The following is a 22966-nucleotide window of genomic DNA, read 5'->3' on the forward strand; positions in this document are numbered from 1 at the left end:
ATATTCCAGACCTCTGTGAACAGCACCTGTCAACATTTTCCCAGAGTGACAAATGTCCTGGAGCATAAAAATGGCTCCACTAGTGCTTCAGAATCTAGCAGCTCAACATGAAAAGTCATTGCAAATACTTTCTTCCCTGTGTAGTCGCATTCTGTTAGCTGATGCACAATCATCATGCTATCTATCTTGTCAAGGGAAAGGAATTATTTTCTCTTCAATATTTGTATTTCTACTTCCTATGGTTTAACAGAAAAACCATACCATTCTGCATCTTCATATTTCTGCTATAACAAGAAATAAATAAAATAAAAATAATAACATCCTTTTTTTTTTTTTTTTTTGAGACGGAGTTTCGCTCTCGTTACCCAGGCTGGAGTGCAATGGCGCGATCTCGGCTCACCGCAACCTCCGCCTCCTGGGTTCAGGCAATTCTCCTGCCTCAGCCTCCTGAGTAGCTGGGATTACAGGCACGCGCCACCATGCCCAGCTAATTTTTTGTATTTTTAGTAGAGACGGGGTTTCACCATGTTGACCAGGATGGTCTCGATCTCTTGACCTCGTGATCCACCCGCCTCGGCCTCCCAAAGTGCTGGGATTATAGACGTGAGCCACCGCGCCCGGCCCCATCCTTTTTTTTTAAATCAGAGAGTCTTTCTATTCTTTCCTCAGAAATGAGGGAAAAACTTTAAATGCATTAAATTTTCAACCATTCCTCTTAACTTGGTTCACATGTTACAGTTACTCCTTTATAGATACCTTTGGAAACAAAACACTTTTCAAGGAAATAGCATTGGGGAATTATAACCTTTAAAACAAATATTTCAAAAGACATAATATATGATCATTCTTTTTCAGATTCTGAAAGAATATTTTTGGTGTGGATTGTGCAAGATTCACTTTATTTCTGAAGAAATGATATGATTTTATGGGGTTATGTAAAAGGATAGAACTGCCTATGAAAGAAATAAATAGCATAATGAATGGTACTGGAAACATTTGGATTGGCTCTCTTCGTATTACATGTTATAAGTAGGTCTTCCTCCACTTCTAAGAAGGGTGGTATCTGTTGGTTTATTTTCATCTTGTTCATATATTAACTCCTATATGTATAAAAGCCATAGACCAATGGCCTAAATAATGTTATCAGGACAAATTTCTGGAAATATCATATTTAATATTCTATTTTTTTAACAAGTTTACTGTAGAGAATTGGAAAAATACAAAATAGCAAAATGGCATTAAAATTGCCAATAATCCCAGTACTCAGAGATAATCACTGTTTACATTGATTCATAATAATTTCCTAGTTAGTATAAGAACAGAATATACATAAAATGTTATACTTTGGGAGGCCGAGGCGGGTGGATCACGAGGTCAAGAGATCGAGACCATCCTGGTCAACACGGTGAAACCCCGTCTCTACTAAAAATACAAAAAATTAGCTGGGCATGGTGGCGCGTGCCTGTAATCCCAGCTACTCAGGAGGCTGAGGCAGGAGAATTGCCTGAACCCAGGAGGCGGAGGTTGCGGTGTGCTGAGATCGCGCCATTGCGCTCCAGCCTGGGTAACAAGAGCGAAACTTCGTCTCAAAAAAAAAAAAAATGTTATATTCTGATATTTTATTAAATTAAAAATAGGCATATAAACATTTTATTGTGACCTAACATATTCTAAGAAAACATGATTTTAAGGAATAAATTTTAGTAATTTTATAGTCTAGTCTTCTGCTTTCAATTTCATATAATTATTTAAGGCAAATATCATCTATTCTTCCTAAAAAAAACTTTCTGCCTTATCTCATAGAATTCTAAACATGGTAGACCCCATATATTTTAATCTCGGTTGTCCTGTTTGGGAGTAGAAGATGGCCTGGTCTAGGTAAAGAGCACCAGAGGACCACTGCTTAAAAGTATTTACAACCCCGAGCAACTTTTCACCAGCTTAAGGCTGACGTGTGTTAAGGATTTCTTATGAGATACAAGGATCTGTAAGGACATAATGGTGATTAAAGACCTCAACTACTTAGAAATTTGCTAAAAAAAAAAGAATTGAATTGAATGTTCTTCTGATTAACAGATAAAGGTCTTCCAGTTTATTCATTTGCATTGTAGTTTCATTTTTAACTGCCAAATAATAATTGCATATATTTATGGCTACAAGGTGATGTTTTGATATATGCTTACATTTGTGGTATGATTAAATCAAGCTAATTAAGATATCCATCATTTTGCATACTTATTTGTGTGTGTGTGTGACGAGAACATTTAAAATCTGCTCTTTTAGAGAAATGGGAAGTTTTGCTAACTCTTAAAGAGAGAAAAAGACAACAGAAGGTTTAGGAGAGAGTGATCATGAAAATGGCTGAGAAGCCAGGGCATGTTTGTCCTAGAGGAAGATCCAGGGTTGATGTTGCACTTGTCTTAATATGTAGATAATGAGTAGACATGCTGGAGATAAAATCTTCAAGTTTAACGAAACAAAGAACTTTCTAACAATCAGTCATATAAGATGAAAAAGGCTGCCTTTGTTAATGGAGGAGATTGATCCTAAACTGTGAAAACTTGTCAACAAGAAATGCGAATAGTATAGTAATGTTGGGCAAGTTATGATTGCATTCACTGACCCTCTAATTTCCACTGCAGCAGGCTGAACTTAGCCTCAGTCTGTAGAATTCTTTGTGAGTGTTGTGTATTTGGAGGTAGGAATTATGAGTACGGGAAATAAAGGAGAGAACAAAAATAGATCAGAAAAATCTGGAAGAGTTGTTGATAAATACAAGGCTAACTCACAAAAAGCATTATTCTTTCCTTCCATTGAAAAAGATGATAGATATGTTCATTTGCTTCACTATGGTAACTATTTTATTATCTGTATGTATTCCATAACATCATGTTGTATACCTTTAAATATATACAATAAAATGCATTTTAGAACACAAAAACAAAAAACAAAAAAACAGAACCTTCCAGGATATTTAGCACTGCTCTGGGTTATTACCGAGGGTTTCTGACCTGCACACAAAACAAAATGAAGGTGTTTTCCCACTTGGATACTAATTTTGTGAATGCAAATCCTACCCACTTTGTAGGTTGGATGTTAAATGGAAGCCTTTTGGGGAATCTGTGACTTAATTCACATGACTCATTCACATAGTAGGAACTTAAGGCCAGTGAGGGAAATATTTTGATTGGCTCTTTTCATATTACATGTTATAAGTAGGTCTCCCTCTACTTGTAAGAAGGGTGGTATCTGTTGTTTTATTTTTATCTTGTTCATATATTAACTCCTATATGTGTAAAAGCCATAGACCAATGGCCTAAATAATGTTATCAGGACAAATTTCTGGAAATATCATATTTAATATCCTATTTTTTTAACAAGTTTACTGTAGAGAATTGGAAAAATACAAAATAGCAAAATGGCATTAAAATTGCCTATAATCCCAGCACTCGGAGATAATCACTGTTTACATTGATTCATAATAATTTCCTAGTATAAGAACAGAATATACATAAAATGTTATATTCTGATATTTTATTAATTTAAAAATAGGCATATATACATTTTATTGTGACCTAACATATTCTAAGAAAACATGATTTTAAGGAATAAATTTTAGTAGTTTTTATAGTCTAGTCTTCTGCTTTCAATTTCATATAATCATTTAAGGCAAATATTATCTATGCCTCCTAAAAAAACTTTCTGCCTTATCTCATTCTGGTAGACCACTCCAGATTTCCACTTGCCTTTGTAGCTAAGCAAACTCAATCTGGATCACTATGAACTCATTTCTTTTGCTTGTCTTTATATTGGAGAGTTGAGCCGGCTTAGAATTTTGATATTCCCTTCTGAAGTCTTTTTGTACATGTCTTCCCTCAGGCATGGTGCTACCATCATCAGAGGGAGCATGACACAGTGGAGAGTGCACATGCTTGTGTCAGACAACTCTGGATTTGCATCCTGCTTCTACCATTTACAAGCTGTAGACACTGTGTTTAAGTGGACAAAATCACTTAAACTTCTCTGAGCATGTTTCTGATTCTATACAATGGACTGGTTGTGTGGATTGAGAAAAGACACTTAAAGTTCCTCGATTATTGTAAATGCATCATAGTGAGTTATGCTACATGATTTTAAGTTCTCTTCTAATTCTGGTTTGATAAGCTCTCATTCTTTCTAAGTTCTGTCATTACCCTTTTTTTTATTTTTGGACAGCCAGAGTGAACATCTCTAAATCTACAAGGTTGAATAAAGGAAACTTTATATTGTCATTATGTATAATCTTTGTTATAGAGGAAAACTCAAGTATTTTAACTTAGGAGAGGCAAGAGAGCATTGTGAACAATGCCCAGAAAATCATAATCATAATCATAATCATAATCAATAATAAATAAATATACATGAAAGGAACCAATGGAAATACATGTATCACGTGGAAAAGTTAATTAATTGAAGGAAGTAATCCTTTTTATAAATCACTCCCAGCTAGAAGTAACAATCAGTTTTCATTGTAAATTAATTGGGAGCTACTGCCACCAAGTGGTAGGAAAATATCTTTAGAGACTAGAATCTAATAACCTTTGGGGAGAAAAGCTCCCTCATCGTACTGTGGATCCAAACGTATTCCATCCTATCCCATTGCATCACAACCACCCAAGATCTGATCTTCATTAAATAGCCAGCTGTCTTTGGTTTCTGTTACCACACCAATAGAAAAATTGACTATTTTCCAGTCAAGAGAGAAAACTTAAGTTTAGTTCTAATACAGGAAAAAAAAAGAAATACTGAGAGAGTTCAGGTAAAATCATAATTGAAAATTTCTAAATTAGGTTAGCCTCTAGAGGTAAAAAGACTGATGTTCAAACACCAGCTCTGCCACTTGCCTGCTGTATGATATGAAAAAGTTTATCTGAGGATCAGTTTCTCAGCTGAAATACAGAGGTTAATTTAGATGTGTGCAAAATGTTTAGCCTAGAGGCTGGTAACTAGCAAGTGCTTGATGAATATTATTCCATTTCTGCTTATTATTATGACTATAAACTGTATTCCCCTTCCCTAAACCTGAATAAATACTTAGTTCATTAAAAGTATGACACATAATTCAACTCAACTGTAAAGAGGTTTAACCTAAGAGAATAAAAACTACCACAACCACTATAGTAGGGATTTTATATGATTTCCCTAATTCCAAAGAAAGAACCACAGTGAGAAGACAGAAATGAAGAAATCCCATAAGTTCTAAATCTAGATTAGGCAGTAATAATTCTTTCCTGCTGATGTTCTGGGCAAGGCAACTAAGCCCCCTTTTAAACCCTTCTAACTTATGCAGTGCTATAAAAACAAAATCCAAATCAATTAATTACTTTGGAAGGTAGGCCAAAATATAAAATTTGTATGTGGATGCCAATTACAATTTTATACAATAGAAATCAAAATCTTAAAATCAAAAGAAAAGTAAAAATAGTATAGTTGTTTATTGGGTTATAGCAAACTTTTATCTGGAATTCTGGATTCAGTTGCCTTAATTAACCAGTTTATGCATATATTTATGACTTGAGTAATTTATATCCACAGCAACAAATATCCCAGAGCACTGAAATAGCCTAAAATGTCTTGTTTTATCAGAGATGAATTACATAGAGCCACTATATGTCACTGAACTCCAATTCTTTGAAAATTGAACATCTACAATTCTTTGAAAATTGAGCATCTAGCCATGTGGTAAATTACAATTAAATAGAGACTTAGTATATTTCATAGGATTCTACTTCAACTTCCTGTCAGATTTGTACCAACCCTATCCTCTGTACCCCCACATGGTACTCATTTACCCACTTCCCAAACATTTCTCATTAAAAGGACCTCATTTATGTTATGAGGAAGCTTAAGCTACTTTGTGGACAGATCTATTCATTAGAAATTATTTTCTGATAATTGGTTGAAATATTCCTCTATATAACTCTTCTCCATTGCTTTTGGAGATAGCATTTAGATTCAGAAATAATAGGTACCTTTTTAGACTACTCCAATTTCCCAGGTAGGTCAAAGAACAGAACTTTTAGTAGTATTTGCTTCAACCTATGAATGTACATATCCTGCAGCACAAAATGTAGTTGTCCTGTGTATCTCACCTTTCAGCAATCATGTATTTTATGACCTTCCCACTTTAAAATAAATGAAATATAGATCCTCTGAGTTATTTGATTTTTAAAAATCTAGATTTAAATCGAACAAAATGCAAAAAGACCATCATTTTAATTAAAATAACCCATAGAATACACCAATAGATAACTTCAATTGGGAAAAGATGACCATAGAAGTGACTCCTAAGGGTTGATGTCTTCTCAGCATCCCCTGTACTGGGTCCCTCCAATAGGATGTGGGATGGAACAGGGCCAGCATGTTCAATGAATTATTCACCAAAAAGAAGACATCCTACAATTTCATTGTTCATTTTCTTCTTGTACCTCTTTATTTTCTAGTCATGTCTCTTTGAAAATAACAGTTTATTTTAGCTGTGTTAATAGAGAAATGGAAATAAATTTATTCTAGCTATGTTAGATTTTATCCCCAACTGGGCAAGAGATAACAGTGGGAAGTCTAAATGTGATAGTGATTGTGAGGGAAAAAAAGAATCTCAAGGGAAAGGTGAAAATTAAGGTGATAGGCATACTCATTAGCAGCCCTTCCCTCCAGAGAGATTTTGTTCAAAATCTTTTTACTGGAAACATTATATAATTGATCTATTAAAGAGAATATTTTTGACAAGGTGTTTCCAATATACTTAGAGCTAATGTGAAACAAAGAATAGTTGTCCCTCCATATCCACAGGTTCTGCATCTACCAATTCAACCAACTGCAGATTAAACAAATATATTTGGGGGAAAAATGATAAAAATAACAGTATAACAATAAAAATAATACACATAGAAAAAACAATACAATGTGACAACTATTTACATATGAGCATTTCTGTTGTCTTTGGCATTGAAAGTAATTTAATTTAAAGTATATAGAAGAATGTGGGAAGATTATATGCCAATAGTATGCCTTGTTACATAAGGGACTTGTGCATCATCAAGTTTTGGAATGTACAGTGGTCTCAAAACCGATCTCCTGCATGTACGGACAGATGACTGTATAGGGCACGATAAGGAATAATTAGGAAATCCCAAGCTTCAATTCTCATTAAAATTCTGCCACAGATTTGCTATGTTTTGTTGTTGTTGGCTTTTTTTTTTTTTTTTTTTTTTTTTTTGGCCTCTTTACTTCTTACACAGAAAATAAAAACACTTAAAAAATGTTCTTTTCAGTATTCCCAGAAATATTGGGAGAGAGAACTCAATAAGTGTTGCAAACTTTTGAAAACAGTAAACTATTGAAATCTGAGAATTTATTCCACAAGATTACTTCAGAAATGTTTCCATTTGGGGTCATTCTTGGTTTAACAGCAAAGTAAAGGAACTGGATGATGAGGGCAAAGTTTCATCTGCTAAGACATCTTATAAATTTATTTTAGTAAGGCTAAGAATTGTACTTTTGAGGAATATTGATGGAGAGTGCAGTGTTTAATATTTTCTCCAAAGCCCAAAACCCACATCTTTTATACTCCCAAATTATTTCTTTTTACTATACTACTATTTCTTGGTACAAACTTTGTGGGTATTTCAGTAAAAGCACAATATAACTCCAGGAAACAGAAAATTAGTCAGGCTTGATCTTTTTGCTTATTTAAGAGCTAGCACCTATTGTCTGGCTCTGTTGAGAGTATAAGTTATTTTTGATTCTCTGTAGCATCATCTTATAATACAATAAAGACATACAAGTGTTAAATCTTCTATGCAACTGCGCAGGCCTAAGTAAAATGCTGAGAAAAGAATAAATGAATAAGTGAAAGGCTAAAAAAAGAGTTAAAATTCTTTTATGATGGTCCTGTTTATCCAGAGAATGCTGAAATCTGTCACATTAATAACATAAATCAATGAAACTTAGAAACTACCATTCATAGCTATTCTTAAACAATTCAGAAACTTGGCATCTTCCCTGGGTCTTTTATTAGCTTAAGTTTATAAATCATGTAGACCATTATCGTACTTAAATTACAATGATTTCTTCCATAATCTAGTCCTTAAAAACCTCACCCTCCAGATTTGTTTACCAAAATCTTCTGATTCTGATCAGACAAGATTCTGATTCATGTTCTTGTAAGATTTATTTTAGATTTTTTGAGGCAGTGAGAAATTTATAATTACTTTTCTATTATATAATTCTCCAATATTCTCTTTTGAGATCTTATTTACAAATCTTCCTATTTACCCTGTCAAGATTTTAGGGCTCTGTGTCAATCAAACTGAGCCAGATAATGGAAAGATGTAATTCATGTTTGCTGTCCTTTAAAACCAGGTTGAAGTTAACAAACTAGATATGTGGAGAGATGAGATACTTCTCCTTCAGGAAATTTCAAGTGAGTTATAAATAGTGCTCTTCAACTCATTGATTTCCCATAGAGTTTGGAAACAGCTCCTTCTAGTTTACTATTTCCAACCCCTCGTTTTCACAGTCCTATTATATATACTGATGACCTCTGGCATAAATGTATTCAGGAAGAAAATAATACTTTCATACCTGATCCAAAATATTTATTATAAAATTGTTACAAACAGAGCATGGCTAAGTAATATAAACTGTAATGCTGACCCACAGAGTGAGAGTAAAATTCTTCCCTGTATTTATTTCAAAGGCCTCAAATCAACTCCTCCAGACTCCCTTAAAAGAGAGAGGAAAACAGAGAGAGAGAGAGAGAGAAAAAAAATTGGGTGAGACAACTACTTTTGTTAAGAGGCCATTCTCTCATTTCTTAAGGGCATTTTCTGGGATGATGACTGCTCCTTCCCTTCAATCCAGGTAGTCTGATCCCCAAAAATGATCCCTCATCATGAGAAACAGAAAAACAAATAAAGCTTAAAAGAACTTAAAATCCCGAATACACCACCAGTTCTTTGATGGCGGAAATGAGCCTCTCAAAGATCAACTACACAAAACTTCCCAAGTGAAGGCATAAAATGTCTCCAACAGGATCTCAAGAAAACAACAGTAACTTCCTTTCCCCATAGCTAATGGAGATAAGTATGAACAAGACACTGACTGCTGACAAAGTGCCTCTGACAATCAGCTTAACACTTGGGAATGGAGATAAACGTCTTCTTCATGAGAGGTCATACTTTGCAGGAAAGAGAAGAACCTTGTCCATCGTAAAAGCTTAAGGAGTCCTTAGGGTATCTGAGACATCCATTGCTGCTCCCTTCAGGACTCTTACATGAGTCCGCGTTTCTAATAAGTATCCCCACATCATTCCAATAAAATGGTCTATGGAAGTCATTATTTGAAAAATTCTTCTGGATTGCTTTGTAACTCAGATTATTTGTACTAGAATGAGTCCAGTTGTTAAGAGGGCCAAAAGCAGATCCTCAAAAACTACCTGTGGGGAAGAAATAGGCAAATAGTAAGCAGCTTTTTAACACTGCCTCATTCCCAAGAGTGTTGAAACCAGATAGATGCACATTCAGATGGGATTATTGAATAAAACATATATCCTCAAATGGAGAGATGTCTCTTTACTTTCAGTGATATCTTACAAAGGATTTCAAGCAAAGTCTTAAAATCAGGATTATTATTAATGTGACATAAGCCCTAAGGTTTAATCAAGTTCCTCCTAGGACACCCTACTCTTACTGTGAGAACATACTCATTTCCTCAGAAAGGACCCACAAAAAAGATGAGAACAGCTTTCGTTTTAGTCCTTCGAAGACCAGTCACTGTTTTTAATCAGAAAGTGAGATGCCTCTCTCCTTTAGAAGTTGTGCTTATAGATAGGCATGGCATGAAAAGTATAGTACCTGATGGGTTAAAATAACCATAAAGTAACAAAACAATTGGGCCTATTTAAAAAATGTATTCTGATATTTTAATGTCCCAAAGCATTTTCTAATATATTTTGACTGTACGTTATCTGATCTTGACTGAATGAAAAGTATCTGGATTTCTTTCAGGTGCATATTTCTAGATAAGATCAGGATAGTGTGTGCATCAAGGCTAAAGAGGGGTCTAAAGAGGAGATTGAACTACAGTCACTCAGAAGAGCAAACCAGTCAGTAGCTGGTAATAGCATCTCAGCATTCAGATGAAAGTCCTGAGACATTGTCCAACTTCTAGTTTTAACAAAACGGAAAAGCTATTCTGTGTATATTTGGAAGCGAAACCTGAAAGTGAATCAATTACTGGAATATATTCTCATAGGTAAATTTCCCAAATTATTTTCCATCTCGACAATTAAGAACCGAGCCATTTCTAGTTTGGGAAATTACTTCTCACCTCTAAATAAATATATTTTTGCAATTATCACTTAGTGCAAAAGTACTGTCTTTTTCAGTGACTTTTATGTAGAAAAGTCTATTTGTATTGACATCTCAAGAGCATCTGAGGACTGAGAAGGAAAATTTTGAAACACAGTGTTATGACTGTGACACTTGGAAAGTCAACACTGTCCAAATTATTTTCAAATGCTACCATTTAGAAAAGGATCTGTCATAACTAACTATAACTGTTTTCAAACGTTTAAATTAACTGGGTTTGATTAAGTGAAAAGATTAATTGCACCCATTTATGTGCCTTAAAATTGGCTGAAATTGATTAATTTTTGTACCTCCCCATGGATACCGTAAATACACTCATCATTACATTTACTAATTCATTCATTTCATCAGAAGTTCCATTATTCCATCTAGAAATATTATTTCAACAGCACAACTTTGTCAGAGAGGCTATGTGAAAGCCAGATATAACAAATAGGTGATCTGTCAGTCTAACAATGCCAGTAATGACAAATAAAATAACACATTTAATTTCATTGTTCATATGGAAATTCATATGAGGTTTGAAATGGTTTCTTAGATCCATAATTTATCTTCTTCATAAACTTGCCCATCATGGAACAAAATTCTATTTTCAACCCATTTTTATTTCTAGAGGGTTGAGAGACTATCAAAATGCTTTGCAAAATAAAGATTTTATTTCAGTGACTATTATGAATGTGTGGAACTACAAGATCTTTTCTAAATAAAGATGCAATATGTTAGTCATTGAAGGTGGAGGCTGCATCTACTTCAACATGTAGTGGCTGGTGCTTCACTATATATAAGAAGAAAACTACACTCAGCTTTCAGCCTTCAACCTCAGTCTTCCATGGTAGGCTTAATTTATTTCAAAGACTGCACTGAATTCTTATAAACTACTCCATGGAACTTTTGGGTTTGTTCCTGGACTGTCTGACCCTCCAGGTTCTGAATTCATTTCATTCAACATGCAAAACTAGCCTTGGATATAGGCAGGCCAAACAGTAACCTCAGTGGTTGTGACTGAAGAAAAGCTAGCAGAGCTCCTTGGCTCACTCCATAAAAGGGTGCCACCCTCTCATTCCAAATACGCATTCTGAGAACACACAGATTGGGGAGTTTTTGTTAGTATTTTTTAAATACCCATAGAGAACACAAAATTGAATAGCAATGAATCTTGATGGGCTATTTTTCTTAATACTTACATCCTAATTTTGCCTTGAGCAAATAGTAGTCAACTTATTGAACTTTTTGAATAAGCAACTCCTGCAAATGGTACAAATTTATATAAAACCAAAGATATTCAATGAATAGTCTATGCCATCACTCCTCTAACCCAACTAATCACAGCCATTTGTTTCTTATTTATTTTTCCAGTGACTTTACACATGTATGAACAAATTTATATAATAGATAATTATATATTTATTTCCTTTCTACACAAAAGGTAGTATATTACATACACAATTTTACACCTTGGTTTTTGGTTTTTTCACTTAACTGTATGTGTTGGAACACTTTCCATATCAGTGAATAGTAATGTTTCTCATATATGTTTAAATAGATGCAAAGAATTCCTTTAAATTTAACCAGTACTCTACTGACTGACATTTGGGGCTGCTCTTCTTGTGTTATTACTAATAGTGCTAAAATAAATAATATGGCATATGGATCAGTATGTACACTTGCAGCTAAATCTGTTGGATAACTTCTCATTTGTGGGACTGCTGAGGCAAAAGAGATATACGTGTGCACACACAAACACTCACACACACACAAAACACACCTGTATAATTCTGATAACTGTTGCTGAATTCCTTTCAGTAATCAATCTATCTGTCTACAAGCAATGTATGACTGACTGGTTCTCTACATCTTTGCCAAGATTATCGAACAGTACGGAACAGAATCAAAGGATTTCTGACAGTCTGATAAGTGAAAAAACATATTTGAGTTAGTTTGAAATTGCATTTCTCTTATTACTGATGAGGTTGAGCATATTTATATTTAGAAGTCATTTGTATTTCAGGGAAGTATCTGTTCATATCCTTCGTGTATGTTTTCATTGAATCATTTATCTTTTCTTTATTAGTTTTTAGGAGTTCATTACATTAGGGAAATTAGTCTTTTTCTTATTGTTGCAAATATTTTTCCCCAGGCTGCCAACAAATTCAGTGTCTGTTGAGGGCTCACTCTTTGCTTCAAAGATGGCACCTTCTAGTTGTGTCTTCAGGTAACTGAAGGGATGGACAAGCTCTCTGAAGCCTCCTTTTAAAGGTCACTAATCCCATTCCCAAATATTCAGACTGCAGCAATTATGTTTTATTTATTTTAATTTGTAAAAATCTACTATAATGTTCTTCATTAAGGTTTTTAAGTTCTCTCCTCATTTACACTTGTATTACACAATTTAGTTTTAGGAACTTCATTGCTTGCATATATATATATTAATTTCTAATATTAATTTGTGCCTTGTTACCTTTCTACATTACCTTATTTTTGCATTAAATTGTAGAGTTGATTCTCTTGGGAATTTCATATATCAGTTATATTGTCTTATATTGTCTGCAAATAATGATAGTTTTACTTCCACCTTTGCAATTTTAATGCTTTTAATTTCTGCTGCCTACTTGGATTATCTAGTAGCTCTACTCCAGTGTATAACACAAGTGGTAATAGTGGGCATCCTTGCCATATTCATCACATTGTATGAAGGATATATACAATCAACATGATTTATCACTGTTGCCATTGACTTTGGTCACCTGATTGAGATAGTGTTTGTGCAGTCTCTCCACCCTAAAGTTACTCTTTTTTCCCCTTTTCCATATGATACCTTTTGGAAGAAAATCATTACATGTGGCTCACACTTGATAGTGGGAAGTTATGCTCCACTTCTTTGAAAGCAAAATACCAACATAAGTGATTTGAAATTTGTCTGTATGGTAGATTTTTCTCTTCTCTCCATTTGCTGATTTAGTCTATCATTCATTTTTATGGCCTCCGGTATATTTACTGTACACATTGGGTCATAATCCCATGCTATTTTATTTTATCGCTTGAATTGTTCCAGCTTTAGACATTGGAAGCTATTTCAGTTGGCTCCTTTGTCCCTTTGACAAACCTCAGTGTGGGTTTTTTGTTTGTTTGTATGCTCCACGTTCATCTTGTATATTTCCTGCCCCAGTCCAAAAATCAGCCATTTCTCTAAGGATGCATGATTCCTTTTATAGGAGAATGGTATTATAAACCAAGATCTGTGTGATAGGTGTGCTCATTGATACCGGGCTGTTGCTCCTTCTAGGAATTGTCAGTTAACAGAGAAAAGAAATATATATGATTATATGCAATGTGTATATAAGCATCTATATAAATAGTTCTATATGTAACCATCTGTATCTGTATTAAACTAAAAACTGCTTAATACTGACATCTATAACTCTAATCCCTTACCATGTGGATCATTCTAGACTTTTCCCCTGACTTATCTCTGAGCTCTCCCTCTAACAGTAAGAAATCTGGCTTTTACCATCCATTCATTTACTTAATTGTTCAATTTCGGTATACTTGTATAGTGGTATCAAAATTGTTAACCAGTAACCCTGTAGGAAACAACTTTGTGAAATAGAGTATAATGCTTATATACCATTGCCTTTTTGTCTTTGCTTCAGTTTTACAGATTCCACTTATTTCTAAAGTTACATCTTAGGTCAGTGTTTTCTCCCTGACTCTTTTCATTGAAATTGTCTTATACATTTTATTGTGGTTATATTGTTTGATTACATACTACATTCTATTCTGGGATTCCCTAAACCCCTATTTTTTTATTTTTAAGAAAATTAATTTTTAAAATTTTAGACATTAATGGGTCTTTGTGCTATAAAGTTCTATGTGTTTTGACAAAAGGATAGTGTCATGTATCCACAATTGCAATATCATACAGAATACTTTTATTTCCTCAAATACATACTCCGTGCTTTACCTTTTCAACCCACTTTATCTACCTCAAACCCTAATAATTACCTATCTTTACTGTCTCTATTATTTAACTTTTCCAAAAGTTTACAAAATTGGAATCTTACAATGAACAGCCTTCTCAGACAGGCTTCTTTATTTAGCAATATGTATTTACATGCTATTGATGTCTTTGAGTGTCTCGATATCTCTTTTTTCTATCATTTAATGGCATTGCATTGTATAAATATACCACAGTTTCAATGGTATTCAAGTATTCAATGAATGAATACTTCATTCCTTGATGAAAAAACATCTTTATCACTCCTAGTTTTACAAATCATTTCAGATTATTTCAGTAAACACTTAAATGCACAGTTGTTGGGACACATGGGAAGACTATGTTTAGCTTCGTAAGAAACTGTCATCTTGTTTTACATACTAGCTACACCATTTTCCATTCCTATATGTAGCAAATGAAAATTCCTGCTGCTTCACATCACAAGCAGTTGATATCATCAGTTGTTTGTCTGTTTATTTAATTTTAGCCATTCTAACAGATTCGTCTTGGCATTTCACTGTTGTTTAAATTTATAATTTTTAATGACAGATAACATTGACTATCTTTTTATATGTTTGTTTGCCATCTGTATATCTTCTTTGTTCAGTTGTGTGTTCAGATCTTTCACCCGTATTTTAAGTCAGTTGTTTGTTTTCTTATTCTTGGTCTTGTTTAATTTCAGTTTATTTCCCTTCAATATTTTTCTACAGGGGTGTTTGTTTGTATAGGTGTCTTTCTTTTGCCTGTTTCTCAATTCTCAATACAAAGCTAGTCTGATTCACTCAGACAGTAGTGTAGTTATCAGACAATAACTCAGACCCAATTCTAGGTCTGGTTAACTAAAGCAAAACAGAAAGTTTGAAAAATGTTTGGTAAAGATTAGAGACTTAGGGAAAAAAAAATATGTATTAGCAGTGATGACGGGCCCTGGGTGAAATAAATTAAAGGATGATAAAATAATCATCTCTAGCCGGGCGCGGTGGCTCACGCCTGTAATCCCAGCACTTTGGGAGGCTGAAGTGGGTGGATCACGAGGTCAAGAGATTGAGACCATCCTGGTCAACATGGTGAAACCCCGTCTCTACTAAAAATACAAAAAATTAGCTGGGCATAGTGGCACGTGCCTGTAATCCCAGCTACTCAGGAGGCTGAGGCAGGAGAATTGCCTGAACCCAGGAGGCAGAGGTTGCGGTGAGCCGAGATCGCGCCATTGCACTCCAGCCTGGATAACAAGAGCGAAACTCCGTCTCAAAAAATCATCATCATCATCATCATCATCATCATCATCATCTCTATGTCTAAGACCTATTACAGACCAAACAACTCTTACTCTTTGGTCTTATGTTTTGAACGTTGACTCCATATTTCTCCCTTGAAGAGCAGTTTGTTTGTTTATATTTCACTGGGAGTAATTAAGGAGAATTTCAGTGCTGAAGTGCAGAGTCCTAAAATGAGCAGGTCTATTAGTAAAGCACTGCTGAAAACACTGCATGTGGTTCCCTGGGAAATGGATTCTGTATCTTGACTGTACACTAGAATAATCCGGGAAGATTTAAAAATAATGATGCCTGAGTCCTACCCTGGAGATGTTAATTTTTAATTGGTTAAAATATTAGGGATTTTAAAAGCTAATATGCAGCCATATTTGAGAACCACTGCTTTCAGGAAGGCTTTCTAACTTGATAAGGTTTCTCCATTTTACAGAGATAATTTGAATATATAATATATATATATTAGGAACCACTAGAAAAATGGGATCTCAAATAAAAAGAAGCCCATGACAGAGGAGGCATCCTTGAGTCGAACCAGGATATGATGTAAGAAAAACACAATCATCAGCACAATATTAAGAAAACTCTGAAATGCTTTTTATGTGCATTTTGTGTGTTGAACTATGAAATAACCGTTTAAAGAGCTTCCAGAGTTATTCCTTAATTAAAAGTTCAGTGAAGCAAAGTAAAGTTATTCAAAAACTGGTGGTCTCAAAACAAGTCTTTCAACTTTTAATCCTGGTATAGGATAAATACATCTTTTAGCCAGAACTAGATTATTTCTAATCTATATTTTAACATTTAACACGTATCTATGTGTTTTCCTGATAATTTTTCTATGCATTTTAAAGAAATGGACTAATATTTATGAAATTGTATAAGTCATTAAAGGTTATCAAAGTATTAAATTCAATTTGTAGTTCAGCTAGTTATCTTTGGGTAAAAACAGGTAGTGCTGTTTCTGTTTTCTAATATCTCCTTTAATAACTACAGAATTTAATGAAAATTATTTCATCTGAAGTAGTTAAATATTATGTGGGAAAAATTTTTAATAAGCTGTCTTAAAATAGGATTGGCCTGTCATCTTTTATAATTTTATCAGCTCAACCTTGCCTGCTCTCCCTGTCAGCTAAGAGAAACATTGTCTATATCTGCTTCCACAGTAATCATGGTTCCAAAATTTTCCATTACATAATTCAAACTGGGAAATTCTACCATTGCCTTTTTTGCTCTTAGTCGCTCTTTCCCAAAATAAGCTTTCTTGTACAGGAAAGAATACTAATAAGGAACTCATTAACTAGCACCTCGGCCAGTGTAAGAGAGATGGAGAAAGAAATAAAGAAAGAGAGAGACTGAGAAGAGAAGCAAAGTAGCAGGAAAAGAAAAGGGTTTACTCGTTTTAGAGAAATTCTAACAGAGTACTTTTCTGGTCTCTATTTTCCCTCTTGCTAAGAAAATTGAAAACATTCACATTTAGTCTGATTGCTTACTTTATCAGAATTATTTAGACATATTTATTGCATAGTTTCACTTTTTAAATTTTTTCTAACTTTCATAATACCCGTTGGTTTAATCTTTGTTGTATTTTATCTTTTAAAAATTTTTTTCTCTTTTTTTATTTTCTGATCTATAATTTAATGCACAGATTTAAAGTTCAACTTTTTAATCAATATATAAATCTAGTTAGGATCTCTTTATTCAGCTAAGTAATACAAGAACATTACAACATTTTACTTACAACTTCTTCACTCCCACTCAACACACCATAGCTCATGCCAAAATCGCCTGCGGTAAGGGCAGATATTAATTTTTTTAATAATGTATTTTCCATTTAAACCATTTACTGTTTTATTTTATTTTGTGCTTTTCCTATTTCATTCCTTTTCTATCTCACAACTTTCTCTATTTACTGTCCTGAATACAACTTCTCATAATTCTTTTAGAGTTTTACATGGAATAATGTTTTCAAGCCTGTATTAGTTTCCTGTTGCTTCTGCAACAACTTTTGGCAAATTTCATGGCTTAAAACAATGGAAATTTGTTTTCTCACAGTTCTAAGGAGCAGAAGTCTAAAATTAGTCTTTAGGGCTACATTTCTTCTGGAGGCTCCTAGGGAGAACCAACTTCCTCGTCCTCTCCAGTGACCAGAGGTCACCTACATCCTTTGCCTCACATCCCCCTTGCCCCTCTTCAAACCCAACAGTGTAGCATCTTCAGATTTCTTCTCCCTGCCTCTTTGTTTCCATCGACACATAGCATTCTCCTTCTTTTGACCTTGCCTCTCTCTTAAATGACCCTGGTGATTACACTTGAGGCATCCCTGTATAATCTGCGATAATCTCCCCATCTCAAGAAACTTAATTTAATCACATTGGCAAAGCCTTTTTTATCCTACAATATTCATGGGTAATAGGGGCTAGAAGGTGGATATCTTTGGAGGGCTATAATTCAGTCCACCACCATGCCCTTGGCCAAGTGAACATGTCTTTCTTGTAATCTCTTGCTTAAACGAGGCTGGATATACAGTGCAAAGTTTGAAAGTCTTTTTTTTTTTTTTCAATTTTATATTTTATCTGAATATCTTCTTTTAGGCTGTTAGTATGAGAAGTGGAGTCAGTCTGGTGTAAGGAACTAAATGTTTAGGCTGTGATTATCTTTTGTGCAAAACAGTCTTCAAATTCCTCTAGTGGTGGGTTATAGTTGCCTTGGGCTCTGGGCAGGAGCTGAGGTGCTGGAAATTTTTTTTTGGTGTGAGCACCCCACCCTCAGCCTGAGTCTCTGCTCATCTTTATCACTGGGTTGGGGTGGAGGGTCTCCTCCCATGCTGTTAGCTCTCCTTTATTGGTAGACTGCTGTCAGTTGTCACTCCCACTGCTAACTCATGGTGAAGTGCAGATGGGGCTGAAGGAGAGGGGTTTTTATTGTTGTAGACCAGTCTCAGTTTAGGAAGTCCCTGTGTACCTGATCTCGGGTGTGGGACTTTCTCAGTAGTCTGTACCCTCTTACCTGAGACAATTAAACAGTCTTATATCTGGGGTTGATCTTGAGCAGGAAGCTCCTGCCCCTTCTACTTTTTATACATATCTTCTACTTTTCCTCCAGTTACAGTAGCAATCTATATTTGATAGGCCCTGGAAATGAGAGGTTTTGCTACCCTTCTGCCAGAGCTTAAGGGTTTTGCTTCACAAAAGAGGTCTAGGGAAGGAACAGGGCTTTATACCTCCCTCAAGACACCCACATGTATGATGACCAGTGTCTCTTCCTCCCTTAACTCTGCAACAGGTGACATAGTGTCAGACTTTTCTTGGAGAAGATTATCTCTCTTTGAATTGAGCTTATTTCATTGTCTTGGAACCTCAACCAGCTCTCTGATGGGCTCTAAAATATCATCTTTTCCTTACTGTCAGAGTGGAAATGACATCTTTGCATCTTTCTTCGTCCTAAACAAAAGCAGAAATCTCCAAGGACTTTACATAAAGAAAATCCACTCAAAATGTGAAATACTTATTTCATAATTGTGTCATTTCATCCAACGAGTCACAATGTTAGTTTTCTATTGAATATAATCTAAATTGGAATCAAATTAATTTCACTTGAAGGATGAATTAATTTTATTTTATAGTGTAGCACTTGATGCTCTATCATTAGGTTGCTACATTTATATTATTTCACGGTAAGAGCAATGTAAATAACCCTCCCTGGATTTAAACATCCCATTTTCTCAGAAATAAAATTATATTTTCTCATGTAAAATTGTTCAGGCTTTATACATATACACACACATACAGCTATCAGCTTTACATTTTTTTAGGTAATGTTTTTTACTTGCTTAATAATTTCTATAATGTGGGTAAGTGTTTGCATCCTGGATAAAGTTATGTTGAACAAAAAAAAATGTACTTTGAAATATTATAACAAATTCCTTTATAAAATAAGATGTATTTAATTTTAGAATGTAACACAATTGACTGATGTTCTTATTTTTATTACATCAAAGTTACATCATAAATTAACAATGGTCTTGCAGTTGTGTGTAGATATTCATTGAACACTTCTAGTTGGAATTGCTAGTATAATCTACACTGAATGAACACCAAAAAAATTCCCTTTAAAAATTACTTCCATTATATTATTAAAAACAAATTAATTTAGATTCTTAATAAAGCCTTAAATTATATGTGTGATTTCTGCCTTTGATGTATTACCTTGAGCAAGTCACTAACCCCTCTGGACTTTGAGGAATGAATTAAATCATCTTTTGTGATCTCTTCCAGTACTATGACTTGGAGTAAATAAAGATAGCCAATGAAAAGAGTATCAGTTTACTACTTTGGGTACCTCTTTTTCTCTTTTCTATAAACTGTTATGGCTAAATTTCAACCAAGATATTTTAGATCCTCCTCATAAATCCCATGATTTCATATACTTCTGGTTACATGTGTCCATTTTTTCTCAGATTACAGCTTTCCTCTAGAAAATGTAATTTTGGATACTCTAACAGAAATAAGAATTGGAGAGTATTTACATTCTTGGGCTGAAATTAGAAAAATGTTGCTTGATTCCTCCCCTACCCTTCCTTCCCTCTCCAGATCCCTGAATTCCCATTTCTTAACTCCATCCAATTGGAGTGAGGCAATATAAAGTTGCAATTTTTCTGCCACCTAGGTGTTCCAACCAAATGGCTGGATGGAGAACTCCGCTCATGCTCCTGACAACCCCTCAGGGTGTACTGTAAATGAATAATGGCAGCGTTTATAGATTTCAAAACAGATGAAAGAAACACAAAACTACACTGCTTTCAATTTTTTTTTCCACTGAGTTCTGGGTAAATGGACTTTCAGGATGAAAATGGGGTAGTCAGGGAAACTTAAGGAGAAGGGTATGCTTGAACTTTGATCTGAAGCTTGAAGCACTGAGAGGTACAGAATTGGTCCGAACTGGAATTTCCTGAGCACAGCCTTGAAAAATGTGAGATGAAATTAGTAACAAAAAGAGTCCATAACAGGACATGATCATCTACACTTATGACACAGTGGGTGGTGAGAAATGGCCACTCTGAAAAAGCTTTTTAAGGCTTCTGAAAATTATGCAAGTATTCAGCTTTCATAAAGTTCTGAGTTTCTATCTTCTCATGGTTTTATAATACTAAAAATATTTTGTTAGATCTATTTCTAAAGTATGTGAACCATTTGGCTATCATATACTTTCTGACTGTAATCCCAACACTTTTTGCCTTCCAGTGTTATATTTTTGACCATAAAACCTAAATGTTTTTCTATTAATAAGTACTTTCTACTTTGGTTTATCACTTCGGTGGTATGTTTAGAAAATCCTTCCCAGTAGTCTAAAATTATATAAATATTTAACTTTGTTGTCACTCAATATATTTATACATTTTTATATAGTTAAAAACTCAAATAATTTTATATTAATTTTGGTGTATATTAGGGAAAGTTAACAAATTATTCTAGTTCTACTTTTTTGGCGAATAATCATTTCCATTAATTTGACAGGTCATCTAAATTATATACCAAATTCTTATATTCTTAGATTCAAATTCTTATATTCCATGTTCCCTATTCCTTCTTGCTGCACCACTGACTGCGTAATAATCATTTTGCTTCCTTGTAGGAAAAGTTTCTTTGCAACAACTTCCCTTAATTATTGCTTTTTAATAATTTTCTTGGTAATTCCCACATGCATATTATCTCAGATAATCCTTAGCATATTTTGATATGTATTTGAAAATAAATCTATCCAGGTGTCAGGTATTTAGTGAAACAAGCTATATTGTTAGTTCTGACTTGAGACATTTAAACAACAACAACAAAAATGGAAACTAGTTCTCTTTGCAAATCAAAATTTTCTTTACAAATCTGAAAGCCTTTAGTGGACTTCTTACTTATTAGTGAATATTTTTATATGATTTAGTTCAAGTTAGAACTTTGTGAAAACTTGCATTCAAATGGAACGTTCTCTATTAAAATTAAACAATTTGTCATGTTATGATCACCAAAATATCCAATAGTCTTTCCTTGGTAGATAAACTGATATGATTGCCTTTGCAAAGCAATTATGTCAACAATGTTTAATCTACAAAAAATTATATGCTATCAATTGCTTTATCCCATTGTGTTCTTCCAACATATCCACAAGGACATTCTTTCCAGCAGAATAAGGAGGTAGTCATTATACCAGTTGGAGAGGTACAAAGATTATCTCTATAGAGAAACATCTCCTTGTCTGACACATTATCTTTTGATTTTACAGATTCTTTCCTGTAGTATAACTTTACTGAGTTCTAGTTGTTATGTATGAATGAATGTATCACACCACTTTTCTCCCTGAGAAAGTGGAAAGGAATCAGACAGTCAAAGGAAATGGGAGAAACACAGCTCTAAATTCATTTACTTTATAATTTTACCTGGTGCTAAAACAGATTCAGTTACATCTAACAATCTTGCACCAAAAAAGCAATTTTTTATTAGATTTTATACTTTTGTCCTTTACTATTCTAGAATGAGATCTTTTCCTTTCCAGGTTTTGAAGGAAATTTGAAATGTTCTGGTTTCCCTGGAGAAAGTGTCTTGAGTGAACTATAAGCTAAAATCTAGGGGTCCTTGTGTCTTTTAATATGGAATAATTGTTCTTCTTTTCCTTTTCAGTTTCTTCTTTGTGGCATTTGTGGAATATTGTGCGCCAAAAAAAAATCCGGACTTGTCGTAAGTTTTTGCTTTGTTCGTATTTTGCATTGAGGTGTTTGAAATGTAAGAATTCTAAAATAGAAATGATGACTAGCCACCTTTTACATACTGAATATTAGTAGTTTGAGACCAAAAAGAACCTGACAAATATAAGAAAACCATCACAATTATTAGAAACTGTGGACAAAAGATCACTAATATAAAAAAGCTTTGATCAACTCTTTAAATACCTGAATATGTAACCTTTAATAACTGCTGTGGATCACAGTCTCTAGTTTTCCAGTTTAGAGAGTGCCAGACAATCACTTGAATCCTTCGGTGAGCTCAAGAAGATGAGAAATATAACCATTTAAATGAGAAATATAACCATTTAAATATGGAACTGGGTCTGAGGATTATTGGTTTTCTTTGACTATGAAGCAAGTTTTGCAAAGCAGCAAGACAGCTGTGTTACTATGGTTACAGTTAATTCTCAGAGATTTATTTTATTTTCTTTTATTACTGTGAATGCACACGTAAGTGTTTTCAGATGTTTTGCGATATTATAGTGGGTTTCTGGGGTATGGAACATACTCCCAGTTAACT

At 34.1% G+C, this 22966-nt stretch overlaps 1 protein-coding gene across 9 annotated transcripts in view; it reads left to right on the plus strand.

Moving 5' to 3' along the window:
- Positions 1-22966, plus strand: part of TMEM196 (transmembrane protein 196) — a 399697-nt gene that overhangs the window by 366917 nt on the left and 9814 nt on the right. For 8 of the 9 annotated variants that reach the window (XM_064380552.1, XM_064380553.1, XM_064380554.1 and 5 more), the window contains one exon: positions 22343-22399. Coding sequence is in view for 4 of the 9 variants with exons in the window: in XM_012437620.3 (XP_012293043.1) it covers positions 22343-22399 (57 nt within the window). In the remaining 5 variants the exon portion in view is untranslated. Of the gene's footprint in view, positions 1-16206; positions 16224-22342; positions 22400-22966 lie in introns of those variants that run through there. The other variant, XM_012437624.2, reaches the window with a different exon arrangement.

This window comes from Aotus nancymaae, unplaced genomic scaffold, assembly GCF_030222135.1.
Source record: "Aotus nancymaae isolate 86718 unplaced genomic scaffold, 86718_ANA_hifiasm-v0.15.2.pri h1tg000025l, whole genome shotgun sequence".
Taxonomy (NCBI): domain Eukaryota; kingdom Metazoa; phylum Chordata; class Mammalia; order Primates; family Aotidae; genus Aotus; species Aotus nancymaae.